The sequence below is a fragment of the Silene latifolia genome, chromosome 6, assembly GCF_048544455.1.
Source record: "Silene latifolia isolate original U9 population chromosome 6, ASM4854445v1, whole genome shotgun sequence".
NCBI classification, from domain to species: Eukaryota; Viridiplantae; Streptophyta; class Magnoliopsida; order Caryophyllales; family Caryophyllaceae; genus Silene; species Silene latifolia.
Genome location: NC_133531.1, coordinates 14,214,198 through 14,239,509, shown reverse-complemented (window position 1 = coordinate 14,239,509; position 25,312 = coordinate 14,214,198). Strand labels below are relative to the sequence as shown.

Here is a 25,312-nt window from a genome sequence, read left to right as displayed (position 1 = left end):
CAGCACACATTACTTTATTCTTGTATTCCTTCTTAGCCAAGTCACATTTTTCTTTAGATTTGATGTTATCCCACTTTGGACATTCATTCATTTGGTGACCTTTTTCGTCACATTTAATGCAACCAACAATGGAAGTAGATCTCTTCTTTGAAAAATGTTTCTTACTAGAATTGTTGTTAAACCTCTTAGGGTTATGACCATTAACAATATCCACAATATTTCTAGTGAACATTGCAAACTCATCGTTTCCATCATCTTCCTCATTAATTGAGGTTGATTTGAAAGCAAGCCCTCTTACTTTAGAGCTTTCACCAAAACGCTTCATGAGAGTTAACTCATGAGCCATAAGTGAGCCCATTAGTTCATTGAGGGTTAAAGTGGATAAGTCTTTGGCCTCCTCAATAGCCGTAACCTTCGGTTGCCATGTTTCGTTAAACTTCAAGGATTTTACGGACCATATCCTCGGATTCAAAATTTCTACCAAGACTCTTAAGGTCATTAACAATACTAGAAAAGCGAGAGGAAAGACTATTAATTGACTCATCTTTCATCATATTGAACATCTCATATTGTTGCATGAGAAGGTCAATACGATGCTTTTTCACTTGAGACGTCCCCTCATAAGCAAGGCTTAAGGTGTCCCAAATTTCTTTGGCGAGGTACATCCGAAATCCGGTTTACTTCTTGCTCACCAATGCCATATTGAAGAATGGACATGGCTTTTGAGTTTTTCTCGACCTTTCTATAATCAGCCTCGACATACTTATCCTCACTTTTTGGGGCACTAGTACCATTAGCACTAGTAACCGTGATAGCAAGGGGCCCCTTTTGGATTATCAACCAACACTCATAATCCGTACTCTTAACATAGTGTTCCATGCGATTTTTCCACCATGAATAGTTATCCCCAATGAAGATAGGATGCTTAGTATGTTTCCCATCCATGACTATAGGATCAACTCTTTGGTAATTAACCAATATCAAGAGCACAAGGCTCTGATACCAATTGAAGAGTCAAGGACGAGAACACCTAAGAGGGGGAGGGGGTGAATTAGGTGTCCAATTTAAAATTTTTAAGCTTGAATTAAGCTTCTTTGAAATCTAGGACAATAGACTAAACTGATATGGACAATACTTTTAAATGATAGAGGTGTTTATACTTAGAACTATTTGAGTTAGAAGTATATACACACGAATTCAAATTTCAAAGATATGTCACAAGAAAGTCGATCAAGTTGCCTGCACTTAAAAAGTATGAATGAAAGAGTATTTTTTCTTCAACTTAACAATGAAGATATTAAGTGAATACTTTTTAAGTTGAATACTCTTAGCAATGAAAATCTTAAGTGAATCTCTTTTAAGTTGAAAACTTGAAATACTTAGTCGTTTTAAGTTCACAAGATTGAATCAATCAAATAGGTCCGAGACACGATTGAACACCGTGACACGCATGATTGCGAGATAAACAATATATAAATAAGGAGAACAAACGTAAAAGTAAATGAACAAACAAGACGATGTTTAAAAAATTGGTTCAGCCTCTACTCCGAGGCCTACGTCCAACCGTTATTTTATTGCTTGTTTAGAAATTTACTCAAACAACTAAACCCCTTACAATGAAAATAACTCGCCAACCTACTCCGGTTGCATTTGCTTGAAGCTACTCCGCTTCAAGACTTTCACTCGCTCAAAGCTACTCCGCTTCAAGACTTAAGTTCTATCTCACAGTTTACAGAGTCTTTGAATCTCAATCGTTCACTTAATGAACATGGAGATCACAATTAAGACCTAAACACGAGAATCATGGAACAAGCTCATATGCCACAAGGTCAAAAATGAATCGATACATGGAGATTTATAGCCCTTTTGAAAAACGTTTGAAGACTTTTAAAATAGAAAACAATTTTGCAAATAAGTTGAAGAACAAGAACTGATGTTTTACAAAGTGTTTTAACAATTAATGTTCATAAAAGTCTTAGGTAATAAATGATGCAAAGGCACTCTATTTATAGTGGATTTGATCATCTAAGTAGTACAACTTAGGTTAATTAAATCCAATATTAAATAGATAGCCTTTGAGTGATGGTAAGTGTTAGGCTATAGGCTTGGAGCACAAGTCATTGATCAAAATCAGAAAACTCTTCCCAAAACACTCAACATGTGACATTTTACCAAAATGGCAAAAAGCTTTTCTTACTTTAGAAGTTTGACAAGTCTTCTTTGCCATTTTAGTAAAAGGTGTTTGCACAAATCTAGAGGATTAATCAATGTGGATTTATGACTTAAAATTTCAGATTTAAAACTTCAACACATTTGACAAGTGACAACTTACCACAAATGGAAGAGTGCTTTAGTACTTGACTAAATCAACTTTCCATTTATGTAAAAGTAGATGCACAACTTTAGAGAAGTCACATGTGAGTTTTGCAAATTGATTTTTTCAGATTTGTTTTCAAATCCGATATTTCAAATGTAAAATCTTTGAGAATATGAAATTTGTAAAGATTTTGACACTTAAACATTTCGAATAAAAGTCCCTCCATACGGTAGTATCAGAAACCACAGTGTAGTGCACTGTTGCATGGTTTTGCAGCCACTTGACGTGAATGAGAATGTTACACTTACTCTTACATTTTTCGACTAATGCTAGGATCATATCATTGTCTTGACTTCTTGTTGACTTCATCTTGATCATGTTAAGTCGTCTTTGAGAGTCCATTTGATTGCTTCAATCACTAAGCATTTGTAATTGTTTACAACATTTGACTAAGGCTAAGGGATTTCTTGTCATAACTTCATCTTAATCATTCTTGAACCATCTTTGGAAATTCATTGAGTGCTTCAAATGCTAAACAATATAACTAAGAAGCAAACAATTAAATAACAATAAAACTTGGCATCATCAACCAAGTGTGTTCTAACAGACTGATACTTGTGATGTGTGGGGGTTGACTTGGATTTGTCCCTTGGAGATTGATGATGCTTTTCTTGTATAAAATGACTCTCACTTTGTTGGATTTGAGAAACGACTTTGGGAAGCATTTTTCATTGCTATCGTGACAATTATATGGGATGTGAGAAATGAAGCTATTTTTGAGAACAAGATGCCTTGTTGACCCTCCATGATGGATAAATTGCTTTTTAGGGTTGGTATGTGGTGCAAATCATGGAAGGAAAATTTACCTTATACGTTGGAGGAATGGTTAAACAACTGGTAATCGTTGCGATCGTGGAAGGAACAAAGGATTATGAAAAGAAGGGCTCCGAGGGTTGGTGCTTGAACCCAATATGCAAGGTTTCTGTTTTTTGGAGAGGATTCAATGTTTTAGTTGTTTTGATACTTTTCGGTTTCCTTATGAACTTTTCTTTGGGACTTTACTCGTTGTAGGTCGGCTGGTGCCTGGTTTTATATTTTCTTAATTAAAAAAAAATTATGGACCTAAAATCGAAGGGACTCCGGACTCAAAAAAAAATATATAACAAGACAGATAGGGAATTACTTTCTTTCAAAATAAAAAATAGGTCCGACGTGTATTTTCTAATAATTGATGCAATTACTAATATTTAGGTTGAAAAAATAGTCCATCTATGAAAGATGGCTAACTGTCACTATGCGAGACTAATTCAGAATGGAATATATTTATTGCTACGACCATCTATAGTAGATGGGTATGGATCTTCACGCTCCGATTTCCTGTCTGAAAGACATATTTAAGTCAATTAGTCTTGCTGGATGAGAATTTGTGTATATAAGTTTATATGGCTACCCAACTTTTGTAGTTGGGCAAATAAAGACGAAGGATTGATCGTTAAAAACGTGTTAATGGTAATATAATTGCCTGATATGGGACTTCGATGTCAGAATTATGAGTTGGTGGTACCGAAGTATGCACTCTTAAGTTTATTATATACTCCGTAGTTAAAAAAGAGACTTGAACACAAAGGTTATTGACTATATATACACACAAATGTTGGAATCTACAGTACATCGTAGATCTACCTTCACTGGTCGGTCTCCCAAGAACGCGACTTATAGCCCGTAAACCTTGAATATGACAACGTTGCATGCGCAAGGAGATTGATGCACTATACAACGACGTGTGATCATAATCAGCTATCAAATCAGAATCCGACAAGGTGACATAAGCCTGATTGATAAGGATAAATTCAGGAGCACAATGCACACCAGTAACATGAGGATGAAGGGATCTCACAAGCCTCCAGTACGCTGTCTTAATCTCCTTACAAGTTGCCCCAGGTTCCGCCTCCAAGACCTCGTAGTCAACGTTGTCGTCCTCTCCTTAGCTGCCATTGCGACTTGCTATGTGAGTACTCTCAATGGCATTTTTTACTGACAGGAGTTGCGTCGGGTATTGCAGCGCAGTCGTCCCGGTCAATGGTTGGCAGTAAAGAGAGTGTGTAGTGAATATGTTGTTGTGAAAACCATTTTGTCTCGTCGTAGTAGAACTCTGTGTGTTTTTATCACTGTCTATTTTTTACGGCTGCCAAGAAAAAAATATAATTCATTTGTACAGATGTTGAACTCCCTGCGATATATTATCTTTCATTTCATCTACTTCAAGATACAACAATGAGTTTTATCATTTCATCAGCTAAAACACTAGGTCGTGTTATGTTACTCGAGTGGAGTCGGGGATTTGACGCCAGGGAAGTGGAATATTCCATAGGAGCAAACTACTAATGTAGTAGAGTAAACTAGGTCCTTAAAGTATCATGCACTCAAGCTAGGACACTGGACACCCAGTCATCTATGCTAGATAGTCTAGGTTATTAGGAGCATATATATCTCATACGCAAAACTCTAATTTCTTAGCTTAGTAATCAGGGCGTCTTTAAGCAGATATAACCTGTTCAATTGAACAGGTAGGGCCCCTAAAAATTTGGAGCCGAGAAGGGAAAAAAATGCAATTAAACTTCACTGCTGATCATTCCTCTTCGCAACATAAACCTTCTTTATTTCCATATTTCTCTCTTATCTTCAATCAATCAATCAATCATATTTTGAGAAAAAAAAAAGAGGTTAACTTTCTATTTTCTAAATTTTTATTCATCTAATTTCCTCACTTCTTCCCAATTTCCATAAATCATTAGTTCCATTTCAATATTTCTCAGTTTTTGACAAAATTACGAATTTATGATCAAATTAATTTTATGTATATATAGGCTATAAAGGAATGATTTTATGTGAATGAAAAAACTCCATCTTTGTAATTGTTCCGGGTGTAATTCCGGAGCAGGATTTGTGACCACGTAAGCTTGTTGAATGATGTCTTCGCTTGTCTCTTCCTTTCGCTCTTTCCTGTTTAAGATGAACAAACTGAGGGCTCGGCTTGGTACCGAGCGTACTCACTCCGACGCTCAAGTCAGTAAACTTAAAGAGATTAAGTTGTGTGTTACTTGGCAAAGTATATTGTAGAGAGATAAGGGAGTTTATACCAGATTAATAGTGAGTTTTTGGGATGAATTGTGGATCGTTTTCTCAATGAGGATTGAGGAGTATTTATAGACTTTCACCTTTTGTCACGTAGTGGCCAAGTGGCCAAGTGGCTAGCAGGTGGAAAGACTGTTCTACCCTCGGCCGAGGGACCCATGGCAGACCGGCTGGCCTGGTTGACTCCATGCCGAGGGGACTTGGATGTGAGTACGCGGATATGCCTCTCGGCCGGCTAGTTGCCGGGACCGAGACCCAAGTGACAGGCCGACAGGCTGCGTTGGTTAGGTTGTCTAATACGTTGACTTGTTGTCTTTTGGCTTTGACCTTGCTCAATATGTTGACTCGGTCAGCGGGTGCAGAATATGCCCCATCAATTTGCCCCCAGCGTAGTCTATGCCGTGGTATGGACCTTCGATGAGTGTTGAGCGTATTCTGCGCAAGTTTAACATCTTCCCCGGCTTGGTTCTGTTCAGGCCGTACCATATCCCCCCTCCACATGGATGTGTAATGGGCATCCGATGTGGAAAAGAAAATGGCACTGGCCGAGACCAAGGTTGGGGGTGTCGTGTGCTTTTGATTGCCCCCGGCCGGTGCTGTCTTTGCTTTGTTGATCAGCTGGCCGTTAGCAAGCAGATACCAAGGAGCGTGTCGAAGAAGTTTGGTAACTGTATGTCGATTGACATTCCGTGGCTGCATGCTTGACACGTGGCTTGGCCTTGATTGGTGGACGTTTCATGGGCTTTGCCCTGATTGGTCCGCTTCATGGGCTTTGCTCTATAAATAGAGCAGTGTGCCCCGTTTTTTGGCCATCAAACTTCATTTTCTCAAAAAATTTCCCATCTCTTAGTTTTTTTTGAAGGAATTTCTCTCTAGTCTTCAAAGCGTTACTCGGCGTAGCACTTTTTCCAAGGTAAACAAACAAATTTTTCCAACTTTTAATTGTTAAGTTTTTGTTGTCACTATGTCTTCTGCGGATGCTCAACCCAAGATACCTCTCTACGGGGGCGAACCGTCGCGTCCTGATGAAGATGAGGCACTGGTTCTCACCCCGATAGGGTTTGGAGGTCCCAAGCCGCTTTCTCCTGAAATTGATGAGCAATTTTTGGAGGGTTTTGATGATGACGATGATGAGGCGACCCCTTTTGTCGTAAAGAGGCCGCATTTCTCGTGGTACGGCGACGCCTGTTCGATCAGTCCTGATCGTGCCTGGACGAACAAGTTCGCTAGTTGCTCCGATTCTGATCTTTTTGAAGACCATTTCTCCTTTGGCAGGGGGTATAAAATTGTTATCCCTGAGGAGGGTCAGGCCGTCTGTTGCCCTCCAGAGGGTTGTATCGGCGTATACATCAGACACCTGGAGTATGGGCTCCGGTTTCCTCTGAATGAATACGTTGCTGCCATAATTAAAGCCATGAATGTCGCCGTGGCCCAACTGCATCCGTTGGCCATCAGGACGATTATTGGCTTTGTATGGTTGTGTCTTTTTAAAGGGGAGGCCCCAACGGTGAACCTATTCCGCCGGCTCCACCATCTTCGGCAGACTACCCTAGGTGGCACGGGGTGGTATAGCATACAGACCGAGGCTGGTTATATCACCGTTTCCAAGTTGACATCTTGCAAGGACTGAAAGGGGCGGTGGGCATACGTTGAGGTTCCGGAGGACTACTCGCTGCCCCGGTCCTTTCAGAGCCGCGTCAATTTGCGGTGTGAGAATCAAGGGGAGCATAACAAATATGTCTCCCGGAGTAAGCTTAAGATGGACGCCAGCAGGGTCTATCTTAATGAGGACGAAACGCGGGCAATGAGGCTGTTTGAGGCTGAGAAGGATGGCACGCCGAAGGGATGGATGGCCCCGACGCAGATTGTTCTTCAGGATGAGCTGCTCTGCCACGTCGGCCTCATACCAGCCCTCGGCCAGGGTGAGTGGGGTCGGTGTGAGGCCCATCTTTGCTTTTTATGTTTCTGTATTTGAACCTTGATTTATTTCTTTTGCTTAACTCCTGCTTCGTTTCTTTTGCAGCCCGATTTGGCCCGGAACTGCTTGTCTCCGTCCTCAAGAGGTTGGGACTTGACGAGAATAGGAGAGTCGTTGAGCTGCATCCTAAGGCCGCGCCGCGTGATCGCAGACCGGCCCCTCACGAACTTATGGAGCAGCAGTTGAAGGCACTGGATGTGGCGGCGGCTCAAGCGCAGATTGCTGGTAACGTGCCGCGCCGGAGACCAAAGACAACGTCTACGGCGGCAACGGCGTCAACTCCAGCTCAATCTTCAATCCCCGTAGTCCAAAAGGAGCGGGTGGTCGTCGATGTTGAATAGGAGGTCACTGTTGTGGAGGGTCCTCCTCCTTCAAATAAGAGAAAAGAGGCAACGTCTGCCGCTGCTGCTATTATCGAGGCCGGGAAAGAAAAGGGGTCAGCTGGCCCTCCAACCAAGAAGGCCAAGGCTGGTACGGATCTAACCTACGGCTCGGATTTAGCAGGTTCATTAGGCATTCCTGATGACAGGCTTTCTGACATGTCAATGAATGTTGACATGGATGCTTTGTCTGGATTTTTGTAGATCAGCCGCCGCCGGCTGTCGCTCTCACTGAACGGCAATTGGAGAAGCAGCCTGCGCAGACGGGTGATCATAATGTCACCGTCGACTCCTCATCCCTGAAGCCTTCCCCCGCCCAGCTTAGGGCGGAAGGTATAAGGTTATCCAAGAGGCTGGCGAAGTGGGTTGAACTAGCCGGCGCTCACATTATGGAGCAAGAAAAGGTCATGGCTGAAGCTGCCCCTGCGCTTGAACGGCTTAGGCTCGAGCTTGCTCCCTCTAAGAAGGAGGCCGAGAAGTCGAAGAAAGACTTCCAGGCCGCCATGAAGGACTTCCTTGCTGAGCGAAAGCTTAAGGAGGAAGCTGATAAGGCGGTCCTAGCCGAGAGAGCCAAGGCTGAGGCTGCGGAGGCTGACGTCGCCAAGCTGCGGGAGGAGAAAGCCAAATTTGAGGGCGGCTATAACGCCGTGGTTGGGCAGAAGCAGAGATGGAAGACTCTGCATTCGGCTGAGGCGAAGGAGCACAAGAACACCAAGGCTATCCTTCTTCAGAGGGAGAAGGACATTGAAGACCGTCATCATCCCTGACATGTGTGCCCAGTACCGGGACCAAGCTGAAGATGCTACCAGGGATGTGATCAAAGAGCTCCTTCCAGAAGGCAACTTCCCGTGGCAAGAGTTTGACCGGCTTCTGGATGAGAAGGCCGCTGTTGCGGAGGCAAAGGCTGCGGAGAAGGCAAAGGCGGCGAAGGCCGCTGAGGAGGCTGCGGAGAAGGCGGCCTGGGATGTTAAGGTGAAGGAGGCCAGAGAGGAGGCTGAGAGGGCCAAGGCAAGTGAAGCTGCCAAACTCTCCTCTGCGCCGCCCACCGATGGTGATGCTGCTACTGCTGCCGGTGGCAAGCAGAAACAAGCATAAGGAGACGGGCGGTCGTCACCAGATTCACCCGGCCCTTCAGACAGCTACAGCTATTCGGGGCCCAACTATTGAGCCTTTCCTCCCTGCCATCCTTTTGGCGCTTAAAGTCTTATGTCTGTAACCTTTTGTTGTACCTTTTGTCTTTTTGTTAAACTTTGGTAGGTTGTGTTTAGGCTATCCCTATGGGGACGGCCGTCGACTTCATTTTTCCTCACCTGTAAACATTTTTAATAAAGTTTGTTTATTTGCCCTCGGCTTGGCCGGGGCTTTGATCACAATCCTTCATTCAGTTGTCTTCTTACGTTTTTAATTGAGCGCTTTTTTCGTTTTTACCTTCGGCTTGGCCGAGGCAGTTAGAATGCGTATCTCAACTGTACTTAAACGTTTTTAAACATGTTGGCATGTCGGTCGCTTCCTCCTTCACTCTCGGTCTGGCCGAGGCGTCAGATTTGCGCTTCCCAACCGCCGTTGTGAACATGTTAGCGTATCGGTCGTTGTGTCCCCGTCACTCCCGGCTTTGGCCGAGGCAATCGAGGTTACGGCTCGACAGCGTTCGTATCTGTAGACATATTGATCGCTTCCTCTGCCACTCCCGGATTGGCCGAGGCTGTCAGATTTGCGTTTCTCAACTGTACTTATACGTTCCTAAGCATGTTGGTCGCTCTCGCGAGTATCAACTGCTATTGGCAAATCGCGTTTCCCTCGTCACTCCCGGCTTTGGCCGAGGCAATCGAGTTTACGGTTCGACTGCTTTCCGTATCTATAGACATATTGATCGCTTCCTCTGCCACTCCCGGATTGGCCGGGGCAGTCAGATTTGCGTCTCAACTGTACTTATACGCTCTTATACTTTGGTAGTGACTGCCCGGCTTTGGCCTCGGCGTCTACTTTGGTAGTGACTTCGGAGGGGACAAGCATTTTGATGAAAAACTTGGATCACTCTTCATAAGGTATAATCAAGCGTTGGGGTGCCCACAATGGTCTCGGACACCTCCGCCGCTATACGAAGTATTTCCTTAGGTTGTCTGTGTTCCAATGGCTCATTAGAGGAACACCCTCCATGTCTGTCAGCCGGTATGTTCCCGGCCTCATTTCTTCAACCACCTTGTAGGGTCCTTCCCAGTTGGCCGTCATTTTACCATGGATGTTTCCTTTGTTTGTTGTGGCCGACTTTCTTAGGACTAGATTTCCTACTCTTAAGTCCCCTTTGTGGACCCTTCGGTTGTATACTCTTCTCATTCGGTTTTGATAGACTGCCAAGTTGAGCCGTGCCGTGTCTCGACTTTCTTCGACCAGGTCTAGGGAGGCTCTCAGGCCTTCCTCATTTTCGACTGGGTCAAAGGTTTGCGTTACGAATGTCGGCACCACCGCCAATTGGCGGGGACGGCCTCAGATCCATAGACAAGGTGGAATGGACTGTACCTCGTTGCTTCTTTCTCCGTGGTTCTAAGGGACCACGGGACGTCGGGTAGTTCATCAGCCCACCTTCCCTTTAGATCTTCAACCTTCTTTTTCAGCCCGTTTAGGATTGTTTTATTAGCTGCTTCCGCCTGCCCGTTGCTCTGAGGGTGGCAGACGGAGGAGTATGCAAATTTGATACCGAGCTCCTCCAACCAGTTCATTACCATGTCGCTCCAAAACTCTCGGCCGTGGTCAAATACCATGACTTGGGGCATCCCAAATCGAGTTATGACATTCTCCCAAATCACCTTTCTTACGGCCGCCGTGGTCTTGGCAGGTACCGCGACAGCCTCGACCCATTTGGTGAAGTAGTCAACGGCGACGATTAGGTACTTCCTTCCTCCGGAGGCCGTCGGAAATGGCCCTAATAAATCCATCCCCCACTGTGCAAATGGTAGGGGGCTAAGTACTGGTTGCAAGTCTCGGGAAGGTGCGTGTATCACCGGAGCATGCATCTGACAATTCTTGAACTTCTTGGTCTTAGCTCTGGAATCCTCAAGCATGGTAGGCTAGAAGTAGCCGGCTCGGAGAGCTTTGTGGGCTAGCGTTCTTGCCCCCATGTGATGTCCACAGATGCCTTCGTGAATCTCTGTCAGTATGAGCTCCGTGTCGGCTGGGCCGACACATTTCAAAAGTGGTCTTATCACGGACCTTCTGTATAGTTCTCCTTCGAACACCAAGTACCTTGCGGCGATCCTCTTTATCTTCTGAGAGAGACTGCGGTCCTCCGGTAACTCTTTTGTTAGTTTGTATTTCATTATCGGAGTCATCCACGTCGTCTCGATGTCGCCCACCATGCCAACGGTCTCGGTGATGCTTTTAGCATTCCCGATATCCACCAAAGACGGTTCGACTGACATTCTTGATGCTTGAACTGGTAAGTTTTGAGAGAGCGTCGGCTCGGTTGTTCTCAGACCTGGGGATGCACTGTATTTGGAAAGATTTCAATTTTGCAGTGTCAGCGTTGACCCTTTCCAGGTATCTCACCATCCCGTCGTCTCTAGCCTCATACTCTCCTCTGATTTGATTGGTCACTAGGAGTGAATCTGTCTTCAACACAATATGCTCCGCCCCGGCAGCTCTAGCTAACTCGACTCCAGTTATCACCGCCTCATATTCGGATTCGTTGTTTGAGGCCGAGAAGGTAAACTTCAAGGCGTACTCAAACTCGTCCCCGTTAGGGCTGGTGATAAGGATGCCGCTCTGAGCCGTTTGCCGTGGAGGACCCGTCGGTGTATACTTCCCACACACCGGGATGTGATTCTTCTTGGTATGTGCACTCGGCTAAGAAGTCTGCAAGTGCTTGCCCCTTTATCGAAGGCCTCGGCTTGTCTTGAATGCCGGCCGGATAGCTCCACTGCCCATTTGATAAGTCGGCCGGATTTTTCGAATTTTTCTAAGGCTTTCTCCAATGGCTGGTCGGTTAAGACCGTCACGGGATGTGCGTCGAAGTAGGGTTTTAACTTCCTTGCGGCAACGACGACGGCGAAGGCCGCTTTTTCAATCAGTGGGTAATTTCTTTCGGCGGCCAGCAGTGTATGGCTAATAAAGTAGATTGGGTGCTGCTGCTTGTTTTCTTCCCGGACGATTACGGCACTGACCGTGGCCGAGGTAACTGCTAAATATAGATATAGCGTCTCCCCCAGCATTGGCCTGGACAGGGTCGGCAGTGTCAGAAGGTGAGCTATCAGTTGCACGAAAGTCGTGCTCGTTGCTCCCCCCAGCTAAAGTCTTTATTCCCTTTCAGCACCGTAAAGAACGGAGTGATCTTGTCGGCCGACCGAGAGATGAAGCGGGCAAGAGCCGCCATTCTCCCGGTCAGCGTCATAACCTCTTTTCGATTTCTCGGCTCCGGCAGGTCTAGTATCGCTTCGACTTTCTCTGGATTGGCATCAATTCCCCTGGCGCTAACAAGCACGCCGAGGAACTTGCCGGCCCGGACACCGAAGTTGCATTTCATTGGGTTAAGCTTCATCTTATATTTCCTTAGTGAACAAAATGTTTCGCTCAAGTCGGCCAAGTGCTCGCTGTCAGACCTGCTTTTTACAATAGCATCGTCGACGTAAGCCTCGATGTTTCGCCCTTTTTTATCTTGAAACACTTTGTCCACCAGCATAGTGTATGTTGCGCCAGCGTTTTTCAAACCGAACGGCATCATTTTATACATGTATGTGCCGTTACCGGTGATGAATGCGCACTTAGGCATGTCTTCTTCGGCCATGAACACCTGATGATACCCTAAGAACGTGCCTAGCAGGCTTAGCATAGTGTAGCCTGCCGTTGCGTCAATTAAACTATCTATTCGAGGCAAGGGATAACAATCTTTAGGGCACGCTTTATTAAGATTGGTAAAATCTACACACATCCTCCATGCCCCTGATGACTTCCTCACCATTACAACATTTGCTAGCCACTCAGGGTAAGTACAAGGCATGATAAAGCCCGCCTCTAATAACTTGTCTACCTCGGCTTTGATGGCCTCATCTTTCTCGGCCGAGGAGTTCCTCATCTTCTGCTTGACAGGGCGAGCGGTGGAGAGTACGTTCAGCTTGTGAACGATCACCTCCCGGCTCACGCCTGGCATTTCCGCGGCTGAGTATGCGAAGACATCTTTGTTCTTCCTCAGGAGGTTTACGAGATCGGCTTTGAATTTTGGCTCCAGGCCGACACCGATAGTTACGGTGCGTCCTGGGTCAATTTCCACTTCCTCGGTCTCGGCTCCCTCGACCATGCCGACGTTGTTGGTGCTCATCGGATCACCCTTCTGTTGTAAGGATGGGCTATTCCCTTTCTCTGATTTTTTTCGCCACTTTGAGGAATTGCATGTTGCACCCTCTGGCAGATACTTGGACATTGACGATTTCGTCTCTTTCGTCCTTTGAGACGAGCTTTTGCGCCTCCCCCCGGTCCGAGACATACATCAATGTCAGGGCCCGGATGGACATCACTGCATCGGCCTCGCTCAAAGTGACTCGGCCTATGAGAACATTGTAGGCAGACGAACCATCGATGACCACGAACTCATATAAAACGTTCTTGGCCGCATCGGCTTGGCCAAACATCACCGGCGATCCCGATTGACCCCGGGGTACAAGGCCGCCCCGGAGAAGTCAGTATAGCGGGTGGGTGCGGGGGCTTAGGTCTTCAATCTTCGTGCCGAGATTGAGATAGCACTCCGAACATGATGTTTGTGTAGGCGCTGTGTCAATCGTGCACCTTTTGACCAAGTGGTTGGCTATGTCTAGGTGGACTACAAGCGGGTCGCTGTGCGGAGCGACGACTCCCTCGTAGTCCTTCTTCCCAATGGTTATATCGGGGATTGTGGAAGCGGGGATCGCTGTTTTAGGCACAAAGTTGATGGCTTGGTATAGCTCATTCAGGTGCCGTTTGTGCCCATTAGCTGACCCACCGTTCTCGTTCCCCCCGGTGACAACCTGGATCACTCCCATTCGCTGGAATACTAATTTTCTATTCGCCCCGTCGGAGCTTGTTTCTGGGCCTCCAGCCACATACTTGCTGAGGGCCCCCTTTCGGATCAGCTCCTCGATGGCGTTCTTCAGATGCCGACAGTTGTCGGTCTTATGGCCGGCATGGCCATGGTAGTCACAAAACTGGCTCATGTCGCCGTCCCCCCTCGCCTTGGGGGGCCTTGCCCATTTCTGCCCTTCATTCTTGCTTAGGGCAAAGACCTCGGCCGGTGATTTGACCAGGGGGTGAGACTGTTGTACCGCTTCTGGGTGTATGGTCCCGAACTCCCTCCGGCGCCCGCCGAGTTCTGCTTCCTGTTAAATCTCTCAGGCCGTGACCGATTCACGTCACGGCGACCTTCATCAACATTCTCCCGGCGGCTCCTCCTTTCTGGGTGCCCTGCTTCACTGTGGCCTACCCAAGTCTTGTGGTAATCCTCCACCTTTACGGCTCGGTCGGCCATCTTTCTGGCGGAGTCGAGGTTGAGGTCCTCGCACTTGATCAGCTCATTTTTGAGATCGCCTTTCGGGAGGCCTTTCATCGGTCGAAGGCCGCGGTTCGGTGTTCAGCTCACGGATCTGCTGAGCTTTTGCGTCGAACCTCTTCACATAGCTTCGTAGAGACTCGTCCTCCCCCTGTCGGATAGTGAGGAGATCCGATGTCTCCACGACCCTTCTCTTGTTGCAGGCGTACTGGGCTATGAAGTTATCCCTTAGGTCGGCGTAGCAGTATACCGAACCATTAGGTAGCCCCTTGTACCAACTCTGGGCCATCCCATGCAGGGTTGTTGGGAAGACTCGGCACCATACCTCATCAGGCTGCTCCCATACCGACATGTACGACTCAAAGCCTCGGCATGGTCGGTTGGGTCGCTATCCCCTTTGTATGATAGGGACGGCAGCTTCAGTTTGGTCGGCACGGAGACTTCGAGGACATAGGCACTGAGGGGCTGTCTGACCACGTGTCGAATGACACACGGCGATCGGCTCCTCACAACCTTAGTCCGGCTTCTCTCCATCTGGCGGGAAGGGCTCCTTGTTGCCCGACTTTGGAGAGTCGGACTTCTTTCACTTCTTCGGGGCGGGCCTCGTTGTTGTCGCGGCGACGCTGTCCTCCCGCGAGTGAGGGAAGGACTTAGGTCTGCCACTGGCACCATGGGCTCCGTCGGCGTCCTAGTATGCACGGCTCCTTGTATCACCCCAGACAAGTTGTTCGGGGTAACTTTATGGGCCCTGGTCACCTGTGGGTGCAGCTGCCGTCACCGTCGTTGCGGCAGGGGTGATCGGCGGACTACCCATTAGGTCCAGGAATAGCTTCAGTTTGGCTGCATCGACCACATGTCCCATGACAGTGACTTGGCCGGTGGGCAGCGGTGTTTCTGGCTCTCTTGGCATCCCGTACGCCGGCTCTATGACTCGGCCGGTGGGGGACTGCCCGATCTCAGAATTAGGGAACGTGTCATCCTGGTAGAATGCAGTTTCATCGCTCACAATTATTTCTTGTTGTTTTGACATCTTCTTAGCTTGCTGAGTGGGTGAGTGGGTTTTGTTTTTTTTTTTTTTTTTTTGTAAGAGAGGTGACCAGCTTTTAGTATGGATCCCCACAGACGGCGCCAATTGTTCCGGGTGTAATTCCGAAGCAGGATTTGTGACCACGTAAGCTTGTTGAATGATGTCTTCGCTTGTCTCTTCCTTTCGCTCTTTCTTATTTAAGATGAACAAACTGAGGGCTCGGCTTGGTACCGAGCGTACTCACTCCGACGCTCAAGTCAGTAAACTTAAAGAGATTAAGTTGTGTGTTACTTGGCAAAGTATATTGTAGAGAGATAAGGGAGTTTATACCAGATTAATAGTGAGTTTTTGGGATGAATTGTGGATCGTTTTCTCAATGAGGATTGAGGAGTATTTATAGACTTTCACCTTTTGTCACGTAGTGGCCAAGTGGCTAGCAGGTGAAAAGACTGTTCTACCCTCGGCCGAGGGACCCATGGCAGGCCGGTTGGGCTGGTTGACTCCATGCCGAGGGGACTTGGATGTGAGTACGCGGATATGCCTCTCGGCGGCTAGTTGCGGGGCCGAGACCCAGTGACAGCCGACAGCCGTCGGTTAGGGTCGTCTAATACGTTGACTTGCTGTCTTTTGGCTTTGACCTTGCTCAATATGTTGACTCGGTCAGCGGGTGCAGAATATGCCCCATCAATTTGCCCCCAGCGTAGTCTATGCCGTGGTATGGACCTTCGATGAGTGTTAAGCGTATTCTGCGCAAGTAAAAATTTCTTCCCCGGCTTCTTCTTCCTCGGTTTGGTTCTGCTCAGGCCGTACCGTATCCCCCCTCCACATGGATGTGTAAAGGGCATCAAATGTGGAAAAGAAAATGGCGCTGGCCGAGACCGAGGTTGCGAGTGTCGTGTGCTTTTGATTGCCCCCATCAGTAATTTTTTGTTCAGTGAAATAAATTAGGGCCCCGTTTTCATAGTCTGTACAGGGCCACGAAAAACTCCCACACGACCCCGTTAGTAACTACTGTGTCTTGGTGATTATTCTCTTAACCCACTAGGGAGTAAGTTTTCGATTTATTTGACTTTTATTTGCCCAATAACTATTGTAGTTGGATAATAACCTTGTAATTTAAGTGTACTACTCCGTATAAACCAATGACTACAAAGTAAGGCTGTGTTTAATCGGGTACCAAGCTTGGTATGAACAACAGTCTAAGGATTAGATTTGCATTAGATTTGTAGAATTTATGCATAAAGCTTATACCACTGTGGAGAAAACAAATGTATGAATATTAATAGATAATATAGTATTTACTTATTATTAAATCGGGTTGGATGTCGAATTAGGTTCAAAAAATATGGTGTACTTTTAAATATGTTATTCGTCTCACATTGAAAAAGAATGTAGGTGTGGTAAATATATATTACGTATAAATAGTTGAATTGTCCCACATCAAAAGATTATCATAAGCTGAGGTGATCCCATGATTATAAATAGGATTTATCCTTAGAACTTAGGTATCACCCCAAATATATTAATCTCTCAAAGTATATTTATTATATAAGAGACTTTAAACATAATCTTGAATTAAATGTTAAATTTTTAAAGTTGTAACATTTTTTTAGGTGGGAGAAAGAGCGATAAAATGGTCAGTATTATAACGGAAATTTTTCATGATACCCTCGAATTTTGGTGGATTACACATAATACCTCTAATTTTAAGTTTCTACATATAATACCCTTGTGTTTACTTTTTTTCATAATGCTATTACTCCTATGAGTAACTAGATGAGTAATTGAGATATTAAATGTTAGTTTATTAAATAAAATATGGATTTAGGGATTAGATAATGAAGTGTTTGTGTTATAGATAACAAAAGAAAAAGGCGTCCCCAAGTCATAAGAGTAATGGGCTTATGACGGAAGTTGTCAAATGGTATTCTGAGAAAGAAAAATGTAAACACAAGGGTACCATTTGTAGAAACCTAAAATTAGGGGTATCATGTGTAATCTATCAAAGTTCAAAGTTACCATGAGAAATTTCTAATATTATAATGATATAGTTAATTATATTTTCATTTAAAAGAGAGAGATATTCGTATCAATAAAACAATAAAGGGGAGATTATTTTTAATTGTTATTTTATTGTCACGCCATCAAACTTAACGTCCATTTAATAACCTTTACATTAGGGGGTACCATGGGCAAAAAAATGGAACCTCAAGGGTACCATAGGCAGATTCTTAAAAGTAGGGGTAACATGGAAAATCTGACAAAATTAAGGGGTACCACGGAAAATTTCCGTATCTCAATTATGATTTTTTTTTTTTTGAAGAAAAACAACGTACAAATATTAATGGAGAGTACTTGATCATATTATTAAATTTAAATATAACTATTAGATATAATGAGTAGCAATTGTCCGTATTCGGTATTCGGGATCTGGTTGGATGTCGAACTAAGTGAAAAAAAGATAGTGTAATTTTGAGTATGTTATTTGTCCCACATTGAAAAATAATGCAGGTTTGATGAATATATATTATGTATAAATAGTAGAATTGTCCCACATCAGAAAAATAATCCAAGTTTGGTGAATATATTACATATAAATAATAGAATTGTCCCACGTCGAAAGATTAGTATAAGGTATGATGATTATATGATTATAAATAAGAGTTAACCCACGTATATATTAAACCCTTATAACGTTTTCTTTTTTGCATTATAAATAAGTTTATTACCCCGTTGCAACGCACGAGCATTCAAACTAGTATTACATTACATTATACATGGTTAAATTTTGTTTGAGTTCGAATTAGCGCACTTATGTTGCGGGGTAGAATCGAACCTCCAACTTTATAGCTGGAGTAAGATAGCTCTTGCCAATTCAGCTAACTCTTGTGCTCATTATACATATGATTAATACAAAGTGGTTCTCGGTAACTTGTATTGTTTATTTTTTTACAAAAAATTGAAATACATTAAGATAATTACATAAGCCTAATTAATAAGAGAGGGATACATCATTTCAACAGTCTTAGATAGTTCGAGTAGACGTAACGGCAATAGGTAACTTGGAAGCGGAGAGCCGAAAAAATCCATCCCACATCGGCCAACGGTAGAGGTACCGTATTAGCAAAGTGATATATAAACCAAGGCTGAAATTTAATGGAAGTATGATCCTTCAGGCAGTACAATGGGATATGAGGAGTGGTCATTTACTTGCTCTTTTATGCGAGTTGGGTGCCCGCCCCGCCTGGTTACGACAATTGGGCACCCTCGTTTATACCATCTGATCCCTATTTCTGCACACAACTTATACTTAAAAAATAATTGATTAATCATTTCATATTCTATTTTAAAATTCGTTATTTAATTTCAAAAATTTTAGCTTTTGAAAACGTTCAGACTGATCACCATCAGTTGAAATATTTTTTTAAAAAAATATAGATTGATAACAAACTTTATTCCTCGTCTTTTTGTCTTTATCGATTATTTAAATTTATGTGCATTAGAGGGTACCGGGATTTGTAGTTAGGAACCGTGATTTGTAGTTGGGGCGGAAAGTTTCACGAGTGACATTAATGAAAAACCGGATAGGATTATGGGTATACGACTTAGTGAGGATATAAGGGATAATTGGGTCTGGGATAGTGAGAGAGATGGCGAATACTCGGTTAAGTCTGGATATAAGCTGCTTGCGGAAGATGGAGAGTCGGATATTGAGCAGTCATATTTCACAAATGAAGGTTGGTTGTGGAAGTTGATTTGGCGTGTGCCCGTTATTCCGCGCATAAAGGCATTTATGTGGCAACTTTGATTAGCGCACTTATGTTGCGGGGTAGAATCGAACCTCCAACTTTATAGCTGGAGTAAGATAGCTCTTGCCAATTCAGCTAACTCTTGTGCTCATTATACATATGATTAATACAAAGTGGTTCTCGGTAACTTGTATTGTTTATTTTTTTACAAAAAATTGAAATACATTAAGATAATTACATAAGCCTAATTAATAAGAGAGGGATACATCATTTCAACAGTCTTAGATAGTTCGAGTAGACGTAACGGCAATAGGTAACTTGGAAGCGGAGAGCCGAAAAAATCCATCCCACATCGGCCAACGGTAGAGGTACCGTATTAGCAAAGTGATATATAAACCAAGGCTGAAATTTAATGGAAGTATGATCCTTCAGGCAGTACAATGGGATATGAGGAGTGGTCATTTACTTGCTCTTTTATGCGAGTTGGGTGCCCGCCCCGCCTGGTTACGACAATTGGGCACCCTCGTTTATACCATCTGATCCCTATTTCTGCACACAACTTATACTTAAAAAATAATTGATTAATCATTTCATATTCTATTTTAAAATTCGTTATTTAATTTCAAAAATTTTAGCTTTTGAAAACGTTCAGACTGATCACCATCAGTTGAAATATTTTTTTAAAAAAATATAGATTGATAACAAACTTTATTCCTCGTCTTTTTGTCTTTATCGATTATTTAAATTTATGTGCATTAGAGGGTACCGGGATTTGTAGTTAGGAACCGTGATTTGTAGTTGGGGCGGAAAGTTTCACGAGTGACATTAATGAAAAAACCGGATAGGATTATGGGTATACGACTTAGTGAGGATATAAGGGATAATTGGGTCTGGGATAGTGAGAGAGATGGCGAATACTCGGTTAAGTCTGGATATAAGCTGCTTGCGGAAGATGGAGAGTCGGATATTGAGCAGTCATATTTCACAAATGAAGGTTGGTTGTGGAAGTTGATTTGGCGTGTGCCCGTTATTCCGCGCATAAAGGCATTTATGTGGCAACTTTGATTAGCGCACTTATGTTGCGGGGTAGAATCGAACCTCCAACTTTATAGCTGGAGTAAGATAGCTCTTGCCAATTCAGCTAACTCTTGTGCTCATTATACATATGATTAATACAAAGTGGTTCTCGGTAACTTGTATTGTTTATTTTTTTACAAAAAATTGAAATACATTAAGATAATTACATAAGCCTAATTAATAAGAGAGGGATACATCATTTCAACAGTCTTAGATAGTTCGAGTAGACGTAACGGCAATAGGTAACTTGGAAGCGGAGAGCCGAAAAAATCCATCCCACATCGGCCAACGGTAGAGGTACCGTATTAGCAAAGTGATATATAAACCAAGGCTGAAATTTAATGGAAGTATGATCCTTCAGCAAGACAATGGGATATGAGGAGTGGTCATTTACTTGCTCTTTTATGCGATTTGGGTGCCCGCCCCGCCTGGTTACGACAATTGGGCACCCTCGTTTATACCATCTGATCCCTATTTCTGCACACAACTTATACTTAAAAAATAATTGATTAATCATTTCATATTCTATTTTAAAATTCGTTATTTAATTTCAAAAATTTTAGCTTTTGAAAACGTTCAGACTGATCACCATCAGTTGAAATATTTTTTTAAAAAAATATAGATTGATAACAAACTTTATTCCTCGTCTTTTTGTCTTTATCGATTATTTAAATTTATGTGCATTAGAGGGTACCGGGATTTGTAGTTAGGAACCGTGATTTGTAGTTGGGGCGGAAAGTTTCACGAGTGACATTAATGAAAAACCGGATAGGATTATGGGTATACGACTTAGTGAGGATATAAGGGATAATTGGGTCTGGGATAGTGAGAGAGATGGCGAATACTCGGTTAAGTCTGGATATAAGCTGCTTGCGGAAGATGGAGAGTCGGATATTGAGCAGTCATATTTTACAAATGAAGGTTGGTTGTGGAAGTTGATTTGGCGTGTGCCCGTTATTCCGCGCATAAAGGCATTTATGTGGCAACTTTGCCATGACGTGATTCCAACCAAAGCAAATATAGCACATCGGCCGGGAAGTGAAGTTGTTGAAATGCCCTCGTTGCCATAGTAGTACGGAAACGTGCTATCATGCTATTAGAGGTTGTGGATAGGGAGATGCGATATTGAAGGATGTGGGTATTGAGATGGATGTTAGTCGTGGAGAGATGAGGGTAAGGGAGTGGATAGAGTAGGCGATGAGGGTGTTGGTGGAGAAGTAGAGAGTGGTGTTTCTAACGTCGTGTTGGGTATTATGGGAGAAGCGTAATAAGTTGGTGTTTGAAGACGAGAGATGGGACATGGGTAAGATTATAAGCAAGATAAGGTGGAGCCAAGCAAGGATAAGGGGGAACGGGAGAGTAGCTGGGGAAACCCGGGACAATGAGTGTCGAAGGTGAATACGGATGCGGGGATAATGGAGAGTGTAAGTGTGGGATTGGGTGCGGTAAGTCGAAATTCAGAAGGTGTGGTAAAATGGGCAGTGGTGATACAGCGTGATACGTGTAGAGAGGTGGCTATGGCGGAAGCTGAGGCGCTATTGCTGGGGTTAAAGGAAGCTAGGAGGATGGGGTCGAGGAAAGTTATCATCGGGAGCGATTGCCTTGGGGTCGTTGAAGCTTTGATGAAGAATAGATGCGGAAGAAGTGAATTATTTGTGATCTATAACGAGATAAGAAGGCTTTGTTTATCTTTCGATTTTGTAGTTTTTAAAGATATTAGTAGGAAACTAAATAAGTTAGCACATACGTTAGCGCATGCCAGACCATGGTATATTGGTAAGCGTTTCTGGACGTCTGATTTGCCGATGGAGTTTGCCGTTGTAGCCGGTAATGATATTTGTGATATAAATTAAAATCGTAAGTTTTTTTTAAACAAAAAAAGGTAACAAGAAAAATAATTGAAAACTAAAAATTGCTGGCGATTTCTGCAGGCGATCTAGCCTATTAATTGGTCTTGCCACCATAATGTTCCCATCTTAATACTTTGCAATTGACTTTTTTTTTTTTTGACAATAATAAACCTGTTGTATTAAAGAAAGCCACTATTACACATACATATCCTGTTGTCAGGCTTACAGACTAGTAAGGATAGATTACAAACAAAGCACGGATTTCTCGGAAGGAATTCCGCACACTAATTGGGACTGGCAAAGAGGTTGCCAGAACTGCAGATAGTTTACAACAAGTTACCCGAAAGCAAACAGAACACAGCCCCACAGAATGAGCTTGGCGCATAGCCCATAAAAGGGCTCTAGTGGAAGCGTCAAACGATGAAGATGCACGTACAACACTTGATTTGGAGCAGTTCAAATCGGAACTATATAATGAGCAGGTGAAACAATTGGTTTTTGGGACATGTCGAGTCGAAACATAGACTGAAACCGTATCCCGTTGGAGTCCTGATTGATTCAGACCAACAGAGGGCGGAACTAATCCGTTGGAGGAGTTCAAATGTGTAGAACGTACCTCAGATATTTGAATGTGCGATTGCAGTAGATCTTCAATAAGTCGACAAGTAAATGCAGGTTCGACCATAGCATTCCGAAAGATCACTGAGTTCCGAGTAGTCCAGATGGCCTGAAGAACACAGCAAAAGTAAACTCCCAGCCACTTTTGATTAGACTCCAAAGATTGCCGATGAAGATATTTCACAAAATCTGCAATCCAAGTAACAAATGAAATGGATGGGTTAGCTAAGGCGTTAAGCCCAAGAGCGGATGCCTTCCATACATGCTGGACAATTGCACAGGACCTAAATAAGTGTTCTTCTGTTTCAGGGGATGCCAGACATAGTTGACATACGGAGTCGGCTGGTACATGTTTTGATACCAAATTATCCTTTGTAGGCATAATATTATGAGCAATTCGCCATAACATAAGCGAGAGCTTAGGTGATATCTCTTTCCGCCACACATGCTTCCAAGGAAAATTATGGACAAAAGAGCGGATACATCGGGCAGCTGAAGACTATGACCAAAGGAAAAAGTAGCCTGATCTAGCCGAATAAGATCCATCCTCCGTATATTTCCAGTAGAGAAAGTCATCAAAGTTTGGAGCAGGTGGTTCCAAAGCAGTAATCTTCTTTGCACAGTTTTTAGTAACACAGAAATATTATAGTCCATTTATTTTACCGAGTTCCATAATATTATGAGCAATTGACTTTTTAGTAACACAGAAATATTATAGTCCATTTATGTTAAAAAAAACCCACAATGAAGAAATTCTATTTGTACCGAGTTCCATAATATTATGAGCAATTGACTTTTTAGTAACACAGAAATATTATAGTCCATTTATGTTAAAAAAACCCACAATGAAGAAATTCTATTTGTAGGTCTTTATTTTACCGAGTTCCATTTACTAAGTTTGGGATCAAGGAGTGTTTGATAACCGAGTTTTATTTGGAACAATGAAAAACAATTTTCGGTGTAGCAAAATTAAGTTCTCTAATTAAATTTATTACATGAGTCCGTCCCTGTTTTGGAGGTCCATGAATTGTCATGCACTGAAGCTAGAATAACCCGCCATTGGCACCATCTGTGATAGACAGTTTTTTGTTTTAGATCAATACGAAAGTAACTCACGCTTGCCTAAACTAAGAGCATCATACGCAAAACTCTAATTTCAGCGTGTAACTACTCCGTTTTGGTGGTTATTCTCTACATAAACTATGGAGCAAGGGAGCCGTAAACACCTCTCTTCCCTCTCTAAAACCAAAACAACAAAAACACTAATTTTTTGATTGAGCCGCCGCCACCCCCAACCACACACATCCTCCCGTGCTCCCACTTCTCTATCGCTGGAAATGGGTTCCTCCTTGAACCTATTTCCGGCGATACACCTCCACTGAGTTCCGATCTGAGCTTGCTTTTACTCCTCCTTATGGTGTCGGTTTGTGTGTCCGTCTTGTTCGTCCGGTAGACCGGTTTTTTGGTGTGGTTGCGCTGAGGTCGTTCCGTTCCTCCGTTGTCCTGTCCTGTCATCGAAGGACATGCTGGCCAATCAAGGTTTCGCCCTTTTCACTGTCCTTGTGTGTTCCCGTTTTCCTATGGGTCGGGTTTGGTCTGTCACGATTGGTGTGGTTTTTTCGTGGTCTGGTCGTCGTTTTGGTGTTCTCTTGGTCTGTGGTGGTGGTCTTGGGACGTTCTTGGTGTTTCCCCCTTCCCCTCGCCCCTTTCCCCACTGTTCGTCCCTTATCCTGGTTCGGGTTGTCGGTTTTTGTTGTTGGCTGGATTGGTTTTGTAGTATGTAGCCGATGGTCCTGGGGTTTCGTTGTGGAATTTGGAGTCTCAGCTTCTTTTTCGTGGTTCGTGTTTTGTTGGGTCTGTCGGATTGTTCTCTGATGGCCTGTGGGATTCGTTTTTGGAGTAAAGCTGTGGGTGTCAGTCGGTGGAGGCTTGCTTGGTAGGGTGGAGTTTCGGTCCTTTGGATGTGTTGTTGGCTGGGTCGGTTGCAGTGGTGTCTCCTTTGACTAACGTGTTTTTTCGTCTTAGTGTGTTTTTTGCTTTTTCAAATAATAAGCTCTTGGTCTGGGGTGTCCTGTCCCTTTACCACCGGGTTAATTAGGATGAATGGTATTTTGCATCGGGTCTGTGTTGAGCCCAACTCATTTCGGTCCTCTGAGTTGGTTTTGGTTAGGGGGATGTTCAAGTGGTTTCTCCCTTTGTTATCTACTCTTTTACTCGAATTTCTTAGCTACGAGTTTTTGGTCAACGAGGGGTGTGGTCCAAAGTGTAGGAGTTTGCTCTCCTTTGGAGACAGATTTTTGTGGTCTGTTTTCCGCCTTTTCTTTCTACGTCCCCTGGGGCGTAAGTGCACTTTGTTCTCTTTCGTTGGGTCAAGGGGCTCGTTGGTTTCCAGATGATGTGTATCACAGTCGAGGAGAATGAATCTCCGAGACGCTTTTTTAGGTCTTGTTGCAGGTATTTCTCTGAAGTTGTATCGTTTAAGACGAGTAAAAATGAGGTTGTGGAGGCTCGTTGGTTTTACGAGGAAGATTTTCAAAGCCAAGGAGATGAATCTCCGAGACCCTTTTTTGGGTCTTGTTGCAGGTATTTTTCCGAAGCTCCATCGATCAAGACAAACAAGCATGGGTGTTTTCCTTTGGCCAGCGCTGCTCATCCTTTTGAGAATGTGGTAAA

At 43.8% G+C, this 25,312-nt stretch overlaps 1 protein-coding gene and 3 non-coding genes across 4 annotated transcripts; all 4 read left to right on the top strand.

Annotated features, from left to right (window-relative positions):
- The first annotated feature begins 18,531 nt into the window (after nt 1-18,531).
- On the top strand, nt 18,532-18,633 carry LOC141589010 (small nucleolar RNA Z279/snoR105/snoR108). The gene has a single exon (XR_012519971.1). It is a non-coding gene; the product is annotated as a small nucleolar RNA Z279/snoR105/snoR108 (small nucleolar RNA).
- A 903-nt stretch (nt 18,634-19,536) lies between these two features.
- Nucleotides 19,537-19,638, top strand: LOC141589009 (small nucleolar RNA Z279/snoR105/snoR108). Its single transcript, XR_012519970.1, has one exon. It is a non-coding gene; the product is annotated as a small nucleolar RNA Z279/snoR105/snoR108 (small nucleolar RNA).
- Nucleotides 19,639-20,541: 903 nt separating this feature from the next.
- On the top strand, nt 20,542-20,643 carry LOC141589019 (small nucleolar RNA Z279/snoR105/snoR108). The gene has a single exon (XR_012519978.1). It is a non-coding gene; the product is annotated as a small nucleolar RNA Z279/snoR105/snoR108 (small nucleolar RNA).
- A 943-nt stretch (nt 20,644-21,586) lies between these two features.
- LOC141587547 (uncharacterized) lies at nt 21,587-22,119 on the top strand. The gene is made up of 2 exons (XM_074409022.1): nt 21,587-21,998; nt 22,103-22,119. Exons 1-2 carry the CDS (start codon nt 21,587-21,589, stop codon nt 22,117-22,119), a joined length of 429 nt encoding a protein of 142 aa, XP_074265123.1.
- Nucleotides 22,120-25,312: the final 3,193 nt, after the last annotated feature.